Source organism: Pseudocercospora fijiensis, assembly GCF_000340215.1.
Source record: "Pseudocercospora fijiensis CIRAD86 unplaced genomic scaffold MYCFIscaffold_2, whole genome shotgun sequence".
NCBI lineage: Eukaryota > Fungi > Ascomycota > Dothideomycetes > Mycosphaerellales > Mycosphaerellaceae > Pseudocercospora > Pseudocercospora fijiensis.
In genome coordinates this window covers 4,082,976-4,101,120 of record NW_006921533.1, presented here as the reverse complement: position 1 = coordinate 4,101,120, position 18,145 = coordinate 4,082,976, and the positions used below count along the sequence as shown (strand labels likewise).

Here is an 18,145-nt window from a genome sequence, read left to right as displayed (position 1 = left end):
TCGAAACGGATCTCTAGATACTAGCCCTAGACCTAATCGGCCTATACGTTAGGAACGCGCTAAGATATATAGGGATAGGATGCTACTACGGAGAAAGGTAGAGTATAGCGAGAATAGAAGATCCGCAAAGGAGAGGTTAATATAGTATCGAAGGGACCTACTACTCTACTAGTCTCTAAGTTTGCTAATACGAAAGCTTTACTAACGCTAAAAGCAGCTAGCGTAACGGTTGTATAGCTCCCGCCCGTTACTACTACGTAGGCACCGGCAGTACTACTAGCGGCATTACCGGCAGTTAACGAGACAGAGACAAGTGCCGACGTCTTCTATATAGACGATAGAGACTCGCTTATACAAGAAGATATCGCAGTATCGAATCCTAATAATAAGTTGTTTATAACGGATAATAACGAGGAGGCTAAGTTAAGCACTCTATTAACTATATAGAAGAGCGTACTAGTCGTAGGATTATCGCAGAAGGATACTATAGTCCTAGACTATAAACTAGAGGATCTAGCTCTTACTAGGAAAAGGTAGAATAAGTACAACTTAGACTTCGCCTACTAGAATATACGCTAGATCTCCTTCGAGTAAGGACTAAATCCTAACTCGAAGCAGGATAAGGACGGACTATTACTGCCGATTACGAGACCGCTCGCTCGCATTATCGCGACTTACCTTAAGCAGAACAAAAAGGATAACGGACTCCGGAACTAGGGCGATCTATCGTTTCCTAAGAATACGGTCTTTTTAATAGACTATCTATAGAACGACTATCGTCTTAGCGGGCTAAGTTTGCGCACCTAGAGTAAATAGTATCCGCTAATAGGTAACTATAACAGTAGCGACTACTAGCTAGATAATATAACGATTTCGGACTTTATCTTGCTCGATAGTTACAACTTCGTACTAGGAATCGTCTACTTCTCGCCCGTTAAGTTACTTTGCTAGCTTCTAGACGATAAGATAGAAGTCTATTAAAATCAATTATAGGACACGCTCGCGCTTATCGACTAAGAAGGCTAGAATAAGCAGCAGAATTACGCCGTATATATCCTAGATATGCCCGCAAATAGTAAGGCTATAGCAGGTACTATATTAAGTAATAGCTATTAGAGCTCCTTTAATATCGACTTTGTAAATAAAGTTATTATCTTAGCTAATTCGCTTAGAGGTATAAAGCGTAGCGGAAAGTTAGAACAAGGTATTCGGATTATGCTCGAGCTTGCTTCGAAGAAGCTAGACTTTCTATTTAAGGATGCTTATACCTAGCCTTCTCGAGAGGTACTATACACTCTATAGCCGAATAACTACGAGTACGGCTTCGCTACGATCGACAATATACGATACTTTATACGCGAGGAGCCGATTATAGTAAAGATAGGGCAGTAGGTAAGGTAGCACTTCGTCGAGCTGCGTATACGCTTAATATAAGAAGGTAGAAGACAGTAGCCTACGCTATAGCACATCTTTAAAAGCATATTAAGTTAGCAGCCTTCGTCTAAGGGTAACTCGGCTAGTAAAGGTGCTTTATTCGCGAAGAAGCCTATCGGTAAGAGTGCTCTATCTACTAAGAAGGATCTACTAAGTAAGGGCGATGCTGTTAAGGCGTTATCCTAGCCTCTACTTAATAGCAAGCCGAAAGAATATACTCCCCGGTAGAACACTAAGTTCTATACCTCGGCAGATTTACCTACGGCTAACTTTTAGAGGGCAATTAAGAGGATTTATAAGACTAGAAAGGTGTTATCGACAAAGTCTGTCTCGGATTAGACTTTAATAGTGCTTCGCTAGATCCTTAATACCTACTTTTCGGGCGATACGACCCGATTAGATGCCTCTAAGACAATTAGTGTCGTAGTTAATAATATAGCCCTAGATAAGATAATCTAACTTACGGCTAGAGGAGTTGTTAGTCTAGTACCTATATTCTAGTTAGTCGACGACTTAGTTTTAGCTTTAGTCCGAATATACGTACTAGACCGAGTAAGAGGAAAGCTCGCCGTTAGAGTTCTAACTAAAGTCGCTTATTAGACAATATCTAAAGATGCTATTAAGCAGATTATAGAATACGGCTTTAGATTTCTGTTCGCACTAACGGAAGACATAACTAAAGCCGCTTTAGTCCTAAACGAGGCTAATATACACTAGGAGTTCTTTATAGCTCGTCGAGAGTTATATAAGATCGTAGTCTTCGACTTATAGCACTTCGATCGTTCTAAAGTAGAACAAAAAGCATTCTATCGTCGGCGGGTCGAAACGATTTTAACTACTCTATTCGAGAAGTTATACGGGTCGGCCCTCTACTCGCCGTCTTAGATAAGTACAGTCGGTCGTTAGAAGTACATATAGGCCGACACTGCTTTTTAGAAGAATTATAACGACTATACTATTTACAAAGTATAAAATCTCGTAGAGTACGTCTATCTCGATATAGTAAGGACTTCCTAATTACGACTAGACGCCGCGGCGTATCGAGCCGTATACGCTCGTCGTATAGAGAAGATACTCGTATAAGGTAATATAAGCGGCGGCAGTTAGCTAGATTACAACGAGACGCTTATAGCGCTTTATAAGACTAGGGACATTAACTACTCTCCCGACTCCTCTTTAGAATCCGGTAATAGGAGCGATAACGCAAATAAAGACGTAAAGATAGACGATAGATCGTAGAATAGCGAGGGTAAGAACGATAGCACCCCTAAGTAGGAACGTATCTTCGTAGATATTTAGCTATATAACGGAGAAGTCCTACTCTTAGAGCTAAGGCGAATTGTATATAATATCTTACTTTGCGACTTATAGGGCGAAGCGACGCTCGAAGCCGATATTATCGCTAGAGTTATCGAAGAGATCCGATATTCCGTAGATATCGAAGACGAGAACTCCTTAAGAGATCGAATTAGTACAGTACTATTAAAGAGTATTTAGACCTTTCTAAAGCATATAGATAGTTAAAACACTTTCTATAGCCTCTATCCTAGCGTCGGTAGATAAGTAGGCATATCTGCTCTCTAGCACTTACTATCCGACCTAAGAGAAGCGCTAGATCTTTAAGACGCTATCGACTATACGCTACGACTAATTATCTCCTAAGTACGGAAAAGCATAGCACTTAGAAAGATTAAAGATTTCGAAGATTTAGAAGGCCGTACGTTCGATTAAGTTCGCGCGTTTTATAGGAACTTTAGTACGACTAGTAGACTCCCTAAGAAAGTTATATCCTAGGTAGAGCTACGTAACAATATAGACCAAGTCTCGTAGATTCCGTATATATATTTAGGCAGTTCTAGAAAACAGTTCCTAGACCCCGAGGACGAAGGACAATCCGGACGTAGCGGCAATCTAGTACGTAGTTTACTATCCTAACTCGCGGACTCCGTCGAATAGTATAACTGCCCTATCGAGATTATACTACTTTAGTCCGGACTAGACGGAGGTTCAACTAATAACAATATATAGTAGTATCTTTATAGCACTTATCCGATGCTTAAATTCCGTCTTACTATCGTCTATAGCACTTCCCGCGTCTAGAATTCTAACCTCTTTCGAATAGATAGAGAGGAAGTATAGGCATCCTTCGATGTTAATAAATTAGCTAGGCTATATACTAATACTTTAACCGACAATAGTATAGATCCTAACTAGCCGGAGTACTATTTCCTCCTTGCCGTAATAGTCTACGATTACGTACGATAGGATTACTATAGGTTAGTAGGCGACAAAGTTGCTATACTTTTAATAGGACGTATACGAAAGACATTCCCGCTAAACACTAGCGAGTAAGAATGCGAGATCTGTTACTAGAAGCAAATAGAGGGCAATATTGCTATTAAGACAATGCCGTTAGATAGAATTTAGTTTCGAGGGATATTAAAGCTATTAGCTCTTCGCTATAACGCGCACTTAGAAGCGGAAGTTGTAGCCTTCGACGGATACGAATTATTTAATAGATTCCTATACCTAGCGTATCGACGTCGATTTAATACCGAAGGAGACCTAAAGATATATAAGAGGTTAGCTTATAAGAAGTGCGAAAACTGCTCTATAACATTTACGAGGCAAAAAGATCTAAAGAGCTATATAGTAATAAGTTATAAAGGAATTAAAAGGGAAGCCGATTTTAACCTAAGATCTTTTAAGTACGAGAACTACCCTAAGGCATTTACGGTAAAACGAAGCCTAGCGATCTATATAGCAACAAGTTGCAAAGGAATTAAAAGGGAAGCCGATTTTAACCTAAGATCTTTTAAGTACGAAAACTGCCCTAAGGCATTTACGGTAAAAGGAGCCCTAACGAGGTATATAATAACAAGTTGTAAAGGAATAACGAGGGAAGCCGGCTTTAACCTAAAACCTTTTAAGTGCGAGAACTGCACTAGTGCATTTACGGTAAAACGAAGCCTAGCGATCTATATAGCAACAAGTTATAAGGGAGCAAAGAGGGAAGCCGATATTAGCCTAGAGACTTAGAAGTGCAGATATTACGCTCGAGGATATATATAGAGTTAGTATATAAAAAGACACGAAGAATTATACAAAGCAAAGAGGTAATATCTCGTAATAATAATTATCAACAACAACCAGCTGCAGTCGAGCAGACACACAAGCCACGCAACATCCCGAAGAAAAGTGCCTCAAAGCACGAAGCACGTCATGTCATGCCGCCAAGAAATGCGACGCAGAACAACCACGATCCTTCTCCTTCTTGACCGCGGTCGCGTTGCGGCAGGTGCACACGCTTCATCGCACCAACACCAACACGCCGTCACCCTACTGACGCAAGCATCGCCCTTCACCCACGCAAACGTTGTTTCGTCGTGTCGTACCTGCCGTCGCTATATCATCCCGCGATACCTGCGAAGAAGCCCCGGCCTTCTAGAACCACTTCCCCTCATATTACTCCTCATTGCACCACCTGGCACCCGCGCGAACGAGGCCTCGCCACCTCGCCAACATGTGCCGCTTCCTCATCTACTCCGGCCAAAGCCCCGTCCTGCTCTCCCACCTCATCACCTCGCCCACCCACTCCATCCTCACCCAGTCCTACGACTCACGCCTTCGACTCGACACCACACGACCTCACAATGGCGATGGCTTCGGAGTCGGCTACTACACCACTCTTCCCCATCCAACACGCCGACCGTCGATAACCAGCAACAGTACCGCAACCACAGGCCTTTATCAGCTCTCCTCGAGACAGGACGATGTGCTGGACCTCGGCCCAGAACCATGTATCTTCACCAGTACCATCCCAGCCTGGAATTGTCGGAACTTGGAACGATTGGCATCCAAAACCGTCAGTCCATTGGTCTTCGCCCATGTCAGAGCAAGCACCGAAGGCGCATTAAGCGATAGCAACTGCCACCCATTCGCGAGAGGCGCCTTGATGTGGATGCACAATGGTGGCATTGGGGCTTGGAAGTTAGGCCTGAAGAAGCGTCTGGTCATGGACGTCAATGATCGTTGGTTCGAAAGTGTCCAAGGCTCGACGGATTCGGAGTGGGCATTCGCATTATTCCTTGATACCCTGGAGAAGTATGGAGGTGTTGATCCAGATGATGCCTCAAAGCAAAGAGATGGTTTCGGTCATACTGTGCTGAGGAAAGCAATGCTCAAGACCATCGAGAGGATCAACGGCTTCATCAAGTCGCTACCAGAAGACGTGAGAGAAGGCAACGATGTCCGAAGTCTCCTGAATTTCGCCATTACAGACGGCAAGAGTGTAGTGTGTACTCGCTATGTCAGCTCGAAAACTGACGAAGCAGCTTCCCTTTTCTTCAGCAGCGGCACCAATTGGAGGGAACAGCCCTCCACAGTCCCCGCCGGCCAAAGCAAGATTGGCAAAGGAGAGTACAAGATGGAGAGGAGAGACAGAGGCGCGGATATCGTTCTCGTTGCCTCCGAGCCACTGACCTTCGAACGCGACAATTGGGTGACGGTGCCTACGAACAGTGTCCTGACGATCCACAATCAAAACGTCCTGATCCATCCCATCCTAGACGAATTCTACAACTCGACAAGCACATTTGTCAGGAGTGATGCATTTGCTGCAGACAAAGGTCAGACAACGGGCGACGGGCTGAACAGTCCAAAAATGGTTCAAAAGAGAGGGAGCGTGCATGGTTTTGCTGAGAACCGTGCCTCCGGCATCGCTGTTGGAGCCGCTGTCTGAGCATGGTCCAGGTGGAGGACCAAAGTCGATGCTGCATGACAAGATGGACATGTGTAGGTGGTGTAGGATATCTTGTTCAACAATATGGATTGTAATATGGTGTAAGATACGACAGAAATAGAGGCTGGGACGGCATTGCCAGCGGCATACTGTACAGGGTATGGAACACTGATGACAGCGTCATCGACGTGGTATTCTCCGCGTTCAAAGCCTGGTCCTACCTGGAGTGGTATGGGAAGAGATGGTCCGAAGGGAGCTCAAAGGATGTTTCCGATCATTCTGACTGGAGGTGCGTGATTGAATTGGACTAAGAGATATTTCGACTTTCCTGCATTGGCGGAGGCATTCCTGAGAATCTTCGGATCACCGGGAGATGGGACGAGGGAAGGCAGGAGGCGTTGAGCCATTGGGTTCGGATACGCGCGAGCGATCAGGCTGGGGTCAGATTCCGATCAGTCAAGAACTCGCCTGGCCTTTCCTGAGTTGGCTGCGGCATACCGTATAAGGCGGAAAGAGTCGTTTACCTTGAACGCAAGTGGCCAAGAAAACCTGTCTTCCAAGGTTCCGGCCATACATACGTGTAGCGCTACGTTGGGCAGAGAAGCACAGGCTGGAATTCGCTGGTCGAGAGGCAGAGACATTCATTGTATGATGACAGCAGCTGAAAATTACTTCTTCTTGGCTCCATTCTCTGACCAATCAGCCGCCGATGACATGTGAAGTCTCTTTCTTTACCCAAGGCTCGCTCGAGAAAGCAAGGCAAGATTGTTTAGTTTCACTGTCAGCCTGATTTGCCGCTACGCTTCCTTCATGTTCCGAGTCGCACGTGCAATGCGAAGCTTTCTTTCCATGCTTTTCCTTAGGCTTAAATTCATGATGATGCCACCGAGCCCGTGGATCATCAGGACTGGTAGCTTTCCGTCGTGGGCATCGCATCATTCATTCATCCTTCTGGTAAAAGATTTCATGGTAGCGATGCGTAGCATCTACCACGGCGTCGATTGCGTTGAAATCTTTGAAAAATGTCAGCACATTCTGACCGAGCCTTCCGCGCGCGTCCCAGCCAGCGTTCAAATCTTCGCGTGCTCTCCGGTCTCGTACCGATATCATTCTCCAGCCCAAAATCCGTACTCGCCAAGACCTTGACGCTCAAATCCTGTTGAACTTTGCCTATGATTTCGACCGCGTGGTTGTTTTGGAGATGGCAGTCCTGGTGGGAGGAGAGTCAGTCGAGCTCTTCTTCTTCTTCTTCTTCTTCTTCATCGATCCGAAAACAAAACAAAAAAAAGCTTTGCCATGCATGCCTTGTTGAGATGTAGGGTGATTGAGCCTTTGGCATCGATTACGGCCGTTTCGCCGCGGATTTGTCGCACTTTGCCGGTGATGCGCACGGTTTTGTGCGAGAAGTGTTCGAGGTATTCGGCGTTGATGCGGGGGGTTGCTTCGGACATTTTTGGTTTTTGTTTTTGGGAGATGGGAGGGGTGGTGGAAGGGTGGTGGAATGGGATTGGGTTGAGCTGAAGTCTTTTGCCTGCTGGAAGACGCGTCGAGACGGACGCGTAAAGTGGTGGTGATGGTGGTGGTGGTGTCTCAAGCTAACTAAGTACAAACGGGCCGCCGCCGCCGCCAGCGTCACGTCCCCTCAGTTGCTTTCTCCTGACAGCTTCAGACACGCATGAGACGATGACTACCAAAGTACAACAAAGAGACAACTTAATCAGTGTATCATCAACTTCATCATGATGGTCTTGAGGGCTGAGTAGAGCATGCTGTGACTGGTACTGGCCACGTCTCAGCCGACCTGACGAAGATCAGAACCGAAAACGATACAGCGCAACAGAACTTTTGCAGATGACAGTGGCGTTGACAGCCTCGAGAAGAAGAAAGTGGTGGTAGGGATGCATTCTGTCCTAAGTACAATTTGGGCGATGAAATGCATTCACAAGTATCATACTTGGCTTGCTCCCAGTAGCCTTGTGACGACCCAAGATACTCCCTTGACCTCACATTAGTGAGCGGTCATCGATGTCTGTTCGTGAACGTCAGTTCTCGTGCCCAGCAGAAGAGTGCAACGGATCTCAATCAATCTCGATCGTGATTTTCCCAATTCCACGATCGACACAAGCCTGAAGATTCGTTGCCTTCTCCTTCGCTGTCAAGACGGTGCTGCGGTGCTTGACCTCGCCGGCACACACGGTCACTTTGCAAGCTCCACATCCGCCGGACTGGCAGCTGGACATGACGTCGAATCCAGCCTCATTGAGAACTTGCAGTAATGACTTCTCAGGAGGGACGGTGAGCATTTCTTGGCGTCCTTCGTCTGGTTCGTGGACCTCCACCTCGAAGCCTTCTCCCAGCTGTCCGCCCGGAGCGCCGCCGAAGTCCTCGAAATGGCTCATGTGCTCTGGATAGCCAGCCTCTTCAAGATGCTGTCTGCAAGCTTCCATCAATCTCGAGGGCCCGCAGCAGTATACTTTGATATCGAAGCGGCCCTCGTGAGCTTTCGCAGCAATGACTTTCGTCATGTCAAGTCGCTCCCCTCGCGACTGGGCGTAAACAGTCGTCTGATTCGCTGGCAACATCTCGAGGAAGGCGGCCTGCTCTGGGCTGCGCACAGCATAGTGTACTTCAAATGGGACATGATCTGCTTGCCACTGTCGAATCGCAGGCAAGAAAGCAGTCACACCAATGCCACCAATAATCACGATGCGATTCTTAATGCTCTCCTTCTCCAGACAAATCTTTTCGTCCCGCACCGCTCGTGGGTTGGCTCCAGGAAGCATTTCGATCTCATCACCCAACTTCAATTCAGCGTGCAGGAATTTCGAACCACCCCGAGATGCATCATCCAAAGCTACGCCTAAAGTGAATCTTCCCAGGTCGCCAGCAACAATCGAATACGAGCGCGACATTGAGAGCTCTGGGCCGAAGCGAATCTGCGCAAATGCGAAGGGCTCGAATGCAGCATTCTGCAGTCTCAACGAATCTCTGAGTGTGAACGTGAACTGCTTGACGCGCGAAGTGACGCTCTTGACCTCGACCAAGGTGTATTTTTTGGGTGAGCCCTCCAATCGCTTCCGCGCTCGGTCTCTAAACTTTTCCGTGAGCACTTCCAAATCACTGCATTCCTGCAGCAGAGCCAGCGGTACCGACTTTCCAGCGATGACGCGTTGCACGTTCATCACCGACCACCTCGGATGTGGCCTGTCGATTAGGACGATCCCATCGCCTTTCTCGATATAACCAGTCTCCAGCACGCGGAAGAGCCAGCCGACGCGACCAGTGCTTTGGACGCGTTTGAGCGCCCGTGACCACTCAAAACGAATATTCAGCTTATAGCATGGATTTCGTGGTTCGCTGACCTGGAGTATGACATTCTCGCCTACCCGGAACAAATCACCGATGCACACATTCTCCTCGTCTAGATTTGTCGCGCAAAGATTCTCTCCAAAGCCACCGAGGTCGAATAGAGATGGATTGGGTGGCTCCTCAGCTCGCCAGTCTGCGTAGTGGTTGGGGTTGTAGCCGTGCACCGCGCGTTCAATTCCTCCGTGGTCGCGATAGACATGCTCATCTTCGATCAGACCTGTGTTGCCCACGAAGATCGGACCATTGACTTCGTGCTTGGCAATGGCAGATTTCGTGTGTCCCAGTCGGCCGACCTTGCCTGTGCGAATCTGGAGGAGGGTACCGGGCGCTGGGATTGGAGCTGTCTCGATTCCGCGGACGATTTGCTTAGCGAGGTTGGCTCGGTTGATGGATTGGCCTTCATACGAGCCCATGATGCTTAGCTCGAGTATTTTGACCACAGATTAAAGCTGGAACGCTGCGTTCTTGGATCAATGATATAAGCTCCAGCGGAACTCCGAGTCGCTCATTCAATCAAGGGAATGTCGCGCGGCGATACTGTTTGATGCAATGGTGGTTCGAGGGTAGTACGGCCGCTGTAGAGCGCCCAACGCAATTGACGCTTAAGAGGGAAAAATACCCTCCAAGGCATTTACGACTCGAGTCGGGATTATTTGATGACTTATTGCGCTCAGTCGAGTGTTGTCTTTGGGGTAGGCAGTATCTATCGCTGCGGGCAAAGATAGGTGGAACTCGAGATTGGAGCCTTGGAGGTGCGGAAAGGGTACAAGTAGTCCGGAAATTGCCGAAGGCGCTCAGGCCAGCTTTTCAGCATGTGAAGAAAAGAGTGACAACGACTGGAGCCGTTCACTCCGATTGGTTCACTCTCGCAATGATCGTGTTTTGAAGAGGATATGGCGTCTGATGAGAGCTGTCGCATCTCATACACGCGAGATCAGCCTTGCCATTGATCAGTTTATAAGCTCCACCAAAGCAAGGCATGAGAACATTTCGTTCAATTCGTTCATCTCCTCACCCATCCCAGGTGATCTCCACAAAGCACATATTGCTAGCAACAGGCTGCTCACCAGGCCTCTTGAAAAGCGAAAGCCTGAACCTGACATCAGCTCTCCTCAACAAAGTATTCCATTCCTCCTCATTTCGATCGTAAGAATTGAAAAAAGATCATCATCCTTAGCGAAGCAGCCAAAAGGTTCCTCTGCTTCCATTCTCCAACAGTGCCCGGCTCGGGTAGATACGGATCTTGTATCACCACTTTTGCACGCTTCTTCAGCGCTGGGATCAGGCCCAATAGTATTCTTCCGCAATCCTTATCTATCCAGTTGTGGAAGACAGCACACGGAAGAAGTAGACGTCCGCATCGCGCTGAGGTTGAGAGTCGAAGAAATTGTGCGCTTGGAATGTTACTCTGTCCTTGACAGTGTCAGGCAGTTTAGCCTTCTCTCCCTCGGCGACAGTCTCTGGGAGATCTTGAACAACAAAGTCCAGATTGGGAAATTCCTCTGCAAGAGAAATCCTCAGCGTTCCCTTTCCGCCTCCAACATCCACAACTTTCGCCCCATCCGGAAACGACTTCCAATCGTAGTTCTTTACCGTAGGCAGGCTCAGCCTTCGCCATTCCAGCATAAAACACCATTAACTGCGCAAACTTCTCCGCGCGCTCTGGGTGATTGGCTTCCAGTTCCTGAAAGAACGGCACCGTGGCATTATTCTCCAGACCCCAAGCACTTTTGATCGTATCCTCCACCACTCCGACGGGATCTGAGATCGCGTCTACAACTTTCGTAGAAGGCCTCCAGGACTCGTCCATATCAGCTTGGAACTGGCATTGAATGTACGCATTATCTCGTAGGAAGCGGGAGAAGACCGTGTGAGTGACATTGCCCGAAGAGTCCTCCGCAAAGACGAAAGTCGTCATGACCTGCTGCAGGAGTCGTTTGAGAAGCGGTAGCGGGACGGAGCATTGTTGTGAAAGGGCCTGGTAGGAGATGCTGCCTTCGAAAGGGACCTTGTGTTGTATCTTGTGGCGAATAATGAATCCAAGACCGATCGTGTCGAGATTAGCCGATCCTAGTGTTCGTAGAGCGGACAAAGGACCTTGTGTCATCATATGAAGGAGATGAGTTTTTTGTAGCTTGCAACACATCAGCGGGGCTCAGCGGCGTGGAGGTATATGGTCTTTGTCCTTGCCATTTTGTCTCGTGCAGCTTGCATCACGGAGCCATTCGAAGCTGTGGCAAGAGACCAGTGGTCCTCAATAGATACTGCTTCGGGAACGCCATTATGCTTGGCTTGCTGCTCTATGAGGAGAGCCGTCCCGTAGATGGACTTGGCAATGCGAACGATGGACATGATCGAATTCGCGTGTCCTTTCGCTAGGAGTTGACGTTGACCGTCGGCCGCTAGCGGATGTCTTGAAGCTTGGTTTGAAGCTTGGTATAGAGCTTGTGACGAGCCTTCCCAGAGTCCTTATCAAACGCGATTGTGATGATGCGCACAACTTCTTTGCTTGCTATGTAACAAGTAAGCGTGTCATCCGTTGGGAGATCAGTCCAAGACTGCCGGATTAGAGGCAGTGGCATCGCTTGGAAGTGGCACTTGAGCTCATCCTGCAGGAGTTATTGTAGCGCGTAGAGATATCGAGCTAGCTCAATCAGAGCTTCGTTGCGACCTCCTTCTGCTGAGAGCGGAATCACGGGACAGCTGTTCAACCTTGACCAGGAAAGTCCCCGCCCTCTCGTCTTAGGTAGGTAGGTAGGTAGGTAAAGTAAGCTGGTACATAGTATTACAGGACACTAGGCTCTACTTACAGGCTTCACGTCTTCAAATCAATGGTGGTGGGTATCGCCGCGAGTCAATGCCTTCTCAATCCCGGGAGCCGTAAACGCCAGTGAAACGCCTGTCGATGAATTCCATACAATGATGCAAACATGCCTCATGCCTTCTTCCTCACCTTGATGCCAATGCTTCGGACACTTGCCCAGACGCTTTCCGTAACTTTCACGGGCAGCTTGCGTCCTTTCAAACGTTGATCGATCAGCCACATTCCCACCACGAATTCCTCCTTTTGGAGGCGGCCGACGCTGTCGTGATCGACCAGATCCCATACCATCTCCAGTGTCGGCTGAGGCAGCCGGGATCTACTCCATATATCTCGCGCAACTATATTTGATACTTGATCGTTCACCGCTGCCTGTAGTTCTTGCACTTTAGGATGATCCGGCTGCTGACGTAACAAAGTCTGCTCTTGGTAGGTGAACGAGTAATAAAGGCCCTTGTTTGCGGCCCATACTCCCTCATAGCGCTTCCTCTCGCGCTCCGTAATAGCGTCTCGCCAACGTTTCCGTTCGCCTTCATGATGCTTATTTGGATGTTTCCTGATCAGCCGCTTCTTCTGATGTTTGCGATACGGGTGCTTGTCGTCCTCTGACTCGGAAGACGAAGCACCGTCATAGTTCCTTAGCGTATGAAGCATGCCAACTTTTGCCGGGCTTGGAGTTCGAGAAAAGGACAGCTTGTGACTGTGGCCCCTCTTTCTTCGGGTGGGTACAGGAGGAGGCTCGAGTCGTGTTGGACTTGGGGCACGAGATGAGGCCAAACTCGATGCAACAAGCGCATTTGCAAGATCATCTCCCGTCCTCAATGGTGTCATTCGCCGAGGATGAGCTTGATTGAACTGCGCAGGTATGCTTCGCAAGGATGGCGCCGAGGTCACGGACATGACATCTGAAGCAGGGCTACTTGGTCGCTGTGGCTGTTTGATGGGCATCGGACGGTTCGCAGTGTGACGCACTGGTGATGGTGATGGTTGCAAGGGTCGTCGCTTCTCCTCCAAGCCAGCTCTCAGCGGTTGAGAGGGAGATGGACTCCATGCTCTGGTTGTGGACCTAGGCAGGCTCGCCGGCGCCCTGTCAACGTTCAGATCTTCTGATGCAGACGCAAAAGAGTCGTCGGATGAGCTTCCAGCATGTCTGCCTGGCACGGAGTCACGTCGAATCTGCTTCACAGCGTCTGGGCTGATCTCGATGTTTCTCTTGGCCTCGTCTATCTCCAGCTGAAACATGGAGGTAATCCCGGCTGATCTCACAGGCTTTGGACTTTTCAGCGAGAGCTCCCGGCTTGGTTTGATAAAGAGCGGTTCTGGTCTGTTGGCGGGGCTTGCTTCGTTCGCAGCTTTGAGCCTCTGCTCGAAAAGATTGACCAGAGCGCCAGTGGGAGGTAGAGGAGTGCTGTCTGTAGGTCGGTCTGCGGTATCATTCACATGCACACTCTCATTCTTCCTGAAGTGCTCGCTCAGCCGGCGCGGCTTGGGTGCAATGGCTGGTCTCTGGACCGCCGCAGTGCGAGGGCTGGCCGAGTTCTCTTGGGTCGATACGACTGATGACGGCTTGGCACGTGCCGCGGCCAATACAGCGGCCTGCTGAGAAGGGGGGCACTTGGGCAGGCTGAGGTTCGGCATTCTCTCTTCCATGACAGCAGGCGGATTTGATGGGGGTGCCGTGATGTTGGCAGTATTGGCGGCGGAAAGTGCTCCATTGCTGCCTCCTATGTACGTCTGTGTCGGGGCGCGTTCTCGAGGCGGAGCACGGCCGAATGCCAGGCTGGCACCCAGTCGAGCGGCATTCTGCTGTGCGCTGGCGATGGCCGCGGCGGTGGATGTGGACGTGGTGGTGTCGACGCTGGCTACCGAGGAAGCTCTGGACGGATGTTTATAGCGCATCGAGGGCGGCGCAGGCGCGGGCGCGGGCGTGGGCGTGGGCGCATGAGGAAGTGCGAGAGGAAACGCACACGACCATTATCGTTGCAGACGATTGACCGTGTTTCGCTTCAAACACGGCACTGACAGCAGTAATTGAAGGCTGAAGGCTGAGCTCCCTCAGGTCACGATAGCCGCGACAAGCCCGCCGCCAAAACATCGCCCATCGCCATCGCATCCTTGTCGTAGTCAGCAGGGGCAGGAGCAAGGGCAGGAGCAGGGGCAGTCGCGTGTCGCATCCACAGCCCGGCAGCCGCAAGTGGCTTTGCCCGCGTGTGAACTCGCTGAGACAGTCGATGCCTTGGGTGCCTTGGAGGCCGCGGATGCCTGGGAAGCGTACACAGCAGGTAGGTTCGCCATCTCGCTCGCTCGCTCCTTCTTCGCATCCCTCTTCACGGACCTGCCTGGCACACACGCCGCGTCATGGCGCGACGCGACGCGACGCGACATGGAAATGCAGCGCCCAGAGGCATTCGAAGAAGAGAAGATGATGTATGGGCGTGGCACGATGACAGAACAAGAACTCGACGAGAAGTATCCAAATCGCCCTCACAATCACTCCCGAACTCTGCCATTTCGCGATCTCTTCTTCACCCTGTTCAACCCTCTCAACGACAACAGAAAGAAGCCATCCGGGCCAGCAATTGCCCGTAAGAAGCTGGGCTCTTATGGCGGACCGAGTCAAGCTCCAAATGAAGTGCGACGCCAGATCATCGACAGGTTCATCAGTCGGTGGCGGAAGGAAGTCGGCGACGACATCTATCCCGCCATGCGTCTCATCGTTCCCGAAAAGGACCGTGATCGAGGCATGTATGGACTCAAAGAGATGACCATCGCTAAACTTCTCGTCAAAATTCTCAAAATTGACAAGAACAGCGATGATGGTCGGAATCTCACGCACTGGAAACAGCCGGGCCTGAATTCGACGAGTGCCATGGCCGGAGACTTTGCAGGCCGCTGTTTTGAGGTCATCAGCAAGCGACCTATGCGCACAACACCTGGCGACATGACCATTGCTGAAGTCAACGAGCGTCTTGATCGTCTGGCGGTTGCACAAAAGGAAGAAAATCAGCTGCCAATTCTCGAGCAGTTTTACAGTCGCATGAACGCCGAAGAAATGATGTGGCTCGTTCGCATGATTCTTCGTCAGATGAAGGTCGGTGCGACGGAAAAGACCTTCTTCGAAATCTGGCACCCGGATGCAGAGACTCTCTTCAATATCTCAAGTAGTCTGAGACGCGTCTGCTGGGAGCTTTATGATCCTGCAGTGCGCTTGGAGGGCGAGAGTCGCGGGATTTGCTTGATGCAATGCTTCCAGCCACAGCTCGCTGCCTTCCAGATGCGCTCGACCGAGCACATGGTCGCGAAAATGGGCACGACGGACGAAGATCCTGTGTTCTGGATTGAAGAAAAGCTTGACGGAGAACGCATGCAGATGCACGTGATGGAGGACGATGACCACCCGGGCGGTGTGCGCTTCGGCTTCTGGTCGCGAAAGGCGAAAGATTACACTTATCTGTACGGCAGCGGCTTTGAGGACGACCACTCCGCTTTGACGCGACATATCAAGGACGCGTTCGCGTCAGGCGTTCGTAACATCATTCTTGATGGCGAGATGATCACGTGGGACATTCAGCTGGATGCTATAGTCACCTTCGGCACGCTGAAAACAGCCGCCATCGAGCAGCAGCAGAATCCTTTCGCAGATGGTAATCGGCCTCTATACAGAGTATTCGACTGCCTATATCTCAATGACAAAGACCTGACACGCTACACCCTTCGCGATCGCCGAAATGCGTTGCAATGCAGTATCAAGAATGTCCGTCGTCGGATTGAAATCCATGAATATCAAGAAGAAAAGACTGCATCAAAAGTGGACGAAACTCTACGGCGAGTCGTGGCAGAGGCGAGCGAGGGCCTTGTGCTCAAGAATCCTCGATCACTGTATCATCTGAATGCACGTAATGACGATTGGATCAAAGTCAAGCCAGAGTACATGACCGAGTTCGGCGAATCACTCGATTGCATCGTCGTGGGAGGCTACTATGGCTCTGGCAAGCGCGGTGGGGGTCTGAGCAGCTTTTTGTGCGGACTCTATGTGCCCAGCCAAAAGAAAGAGATCCAGCCAGATATCAACCCTCAAAAGACGCTGTCATTCTTCAAAGTCGGAGGAGGCTTCAGCGCCAGCGATTACGCGCAGATCAAACACATGACCGAAGGCAAGTGGAACGACTGGGATCGGAAGAAACCTCCATTTGACTGGGTCGAACTTGGCGGAGGCATGGTCAAGCAGTATGAGAGACCGGATGTCTGGATCAAGCCCGAAGACTCCTTCGTCGTGAGCGTGAAAGCCGCATCGGTTGGGGCCTCTGACCAATTCGCTTGCGGCTTCACCTTACGCTTTCCAAGGTTCAAGAAATTGCGGACTGACAAGTCCTGGCAGCAGGCACTGTCACACGACGACTTCATTGAGCTCAAGACCAAAGCACAGAATGAGAAGGAGGAGAAAAAGATGAAGATGGACGAGTCGCGGAGAGGACGCAAGACAAAGAAGCGGAAGAAGGAGATCGTGATTCAGGGCCAAGAAGAAGGCGACCTCAAGACACCTTACGCCGGTCCTGTGACAAAAGTCTTCGAAGGTCTGAGCTTCTTCATCATGACTGAAGCCCCGAAGCCGATCAAGAAGAGCAAAGCCGAGCTCGAACAACTTGTCAAAGCGAACGGTGGCCAGATTGTGGCATCACACAAGGATCCTAAAACCATTCTTGTTGCTGATCGGAATGTAGTCAAGGTCGCCTCGGTGAAAAAGAGCGACAACCGAAACATCGTTAAGCCAAGCTGGCTACTCGATTGCATCAAGCAGAGCGAACTAGACGTTGGAAGACCGACTTTGCTCCTCCCTCTCGAGCCGCACCACCTTGAATATACGCAGTCTGCTGACCAAGGCAAGTTCGATGACAACGTTGACGAGTATGGTGACAGCTATGCTCGCGATGTCACGCCTTCCAGCCTCCTCGCTTTGTGCAATAAAATGCCAGCCAAGGTTGAAGACGGATATGAGCCTCTCGAAATCCTGGAACAACTCAATGAGCAGAACAACGAGCTCGATGCCCTCGCTGGATTCATGTTCCGCGGCACGAAAGCATACATCGAACCAAGTATACCTCGAGAGAGCATAAGGCTGTATGAGTTCGCTGGTGGTGACCTCGCCAAGACATTGAAAGATGAGGATATCACACAAGTTGTCGTTCAGCAGGGCAGCCAGAGCCTTGCGGATATTCGCAAAGCAGTCTCTTCTAGAAGTAAGCTACCTAGAATTGTGACTGAGGACTGGGTCAAAGAGAGCTGGATCGAGGAGACGAGACTAGACGAGGAGCGTTTTGCACCTGTCTAGAATATTCTCTGGCAATATGGTAATGGCTTGCAGTCTGAATTCAGTCCGGAATCGTGGGAACGAAACGACTCATTCGGAAAGCAGCTTCAGACTTCTCTCGAACAAGCGAGTCCATAGCCTCCACTGCCCGTGATCCTTGTCCCCTAGGAGACCTTCTTCCATGTACCACGCTTGCGAGTCCTCCAAAGACGAGGCCCAGCCGTGCCCATGCCAGACCACTCCTTGCTGGGCTTGTTGCTTGTTTTGATGCCAAGCCAGGAACAGAATCAGATCAATGAGAATCGTGGCATGCTTTTCCAAGTCCTTGAAGTCCATGTCGGCCATGAAGGAATCAAGTCCCTCGTGGAAAGGCATGATTGCGCCGAACAGCCGCTCGGGACCGGATGGCAGCTTCGCGATCATCTCTGAATCCTCTACGAATGTATACCAGTCGAGCTTGTCGTAACGATCC

At 49.8% G+C, this 18,145-nt stretch overlaps 6 protein-coding genes across 6 annotated transcripts; 2 read left to right on the top strand and 4 right to left on the bottom strand.

Annotated features, from left to right (window-relative positions):
* Positions 1-4,957: 4,957 nt before the first annotated feature.
* Positions 4,958-6,175, top strand: MYCFIDRAFT_202437 (uncharacterized protein; the record flags this gene model as incomplete). The annotated part of the gene is made up of 1 exon (XM_007925391.1): positions 4,958-6,175. One exon carries the CDS (start codon positions 4,958-4,960, stop codon positions 6,173-6,175), a length of 1,218 nt encoding a protein of 405 aa, XP_007923582.1.
* Positions 6,176-7,114: 939 nt separating this feature from the next.
* MYCFIDRAFT_186535 (uncharacterized protein) lies at positions 7,115-7,626 on the bottom strand (the record flags this gene model as incomplete). Its single annotated transcript, XM_007925390.1, has 3 exons — positions 7,115-7,188; positions 7,277-7,385; positions 7,480-7,626. The coding sequence occupies 3 exons, from the start codon at positions 7,624-7,626 to the stop codon at positions 7,115-7,117; spliced, it is 330 nt and encodes a 109-aa protein (XP_007923581.1).
* A 437-nt stretch (positions 7,627-8,063) lies between these two features.
* On the bottom strand, positions 8,064-9,957 carry MYCFIDRAFT_151247 (uncharacterized protein; the record flags this gene model as incomplete). Its single annotated transcript, XM_007925389.1, has 1 exon — positions 8,064-9,957. One exon carries the CDS (start codon positions 9,955-9,957, stop codon positions 8,254-8,256), a length of 1,704 nt encoding a protein of 567 aa, XP_007923580.1. The 3' UTR covers positions 8,064-8,253.
* A 901-nt stretch (positions 9,958-10,858) lies between these two features.
* MYCFIDRAFT_82163 (uncharacterized protein) lies at positions 10,859-11,651 on the bottom strand (the record flags this gene model as incomplete). The annotated part of the gene is made up of 2 exons (XM_007924647.1): positions 10,859-11,013; positions 11,138-11,651. The coding sequence occupies 2 exons, from the start codon at positions 11,649-11,651 to the stop codon at positions 10,859-10,861; spliced, it is 669 nt and encodes a 222-aa protein (XP_007922838.1).
* Positions 11,652-12,479: 828 nt separating this feature from the next.
* Positions 12,480-13,196, bottom strand: MYCFIDRAFT_39372 (uncharacterized protein; the record flags this gene model as incomplete). The annotated part of the gene is made up of 1 exon (XM_007924201.1): positions 12,480-13,196. The coding sequence occupies one exon, from the start codon at positions 13,194-13,196 to the stop codon at positions 12,480-12,482; it is 717 nt and encodes a 238-aa protein (XP_007922392.1).
* Positions 13,197-14,790: 1,594 nt separating this feature from the next.
* MYCFIDRAFT_132548 (uncharacterized protein) lies at positions 14,791-17,694 on the top strand (the record flags this gene model as incomplete). Its single annotated transcript, XM_007925388.1, has 1 exon — positions 14,791-17,694. The coding sequence occupies one exon, from the start codon at positions 14,791-14,793 to the stop codon at positions 17,692-17,694; it is 2,904 nt and encodes a 967-aa protein (XP_007923579.1).
* Positions 17,695-18,145: the final 451 nt, after the last annotated feature.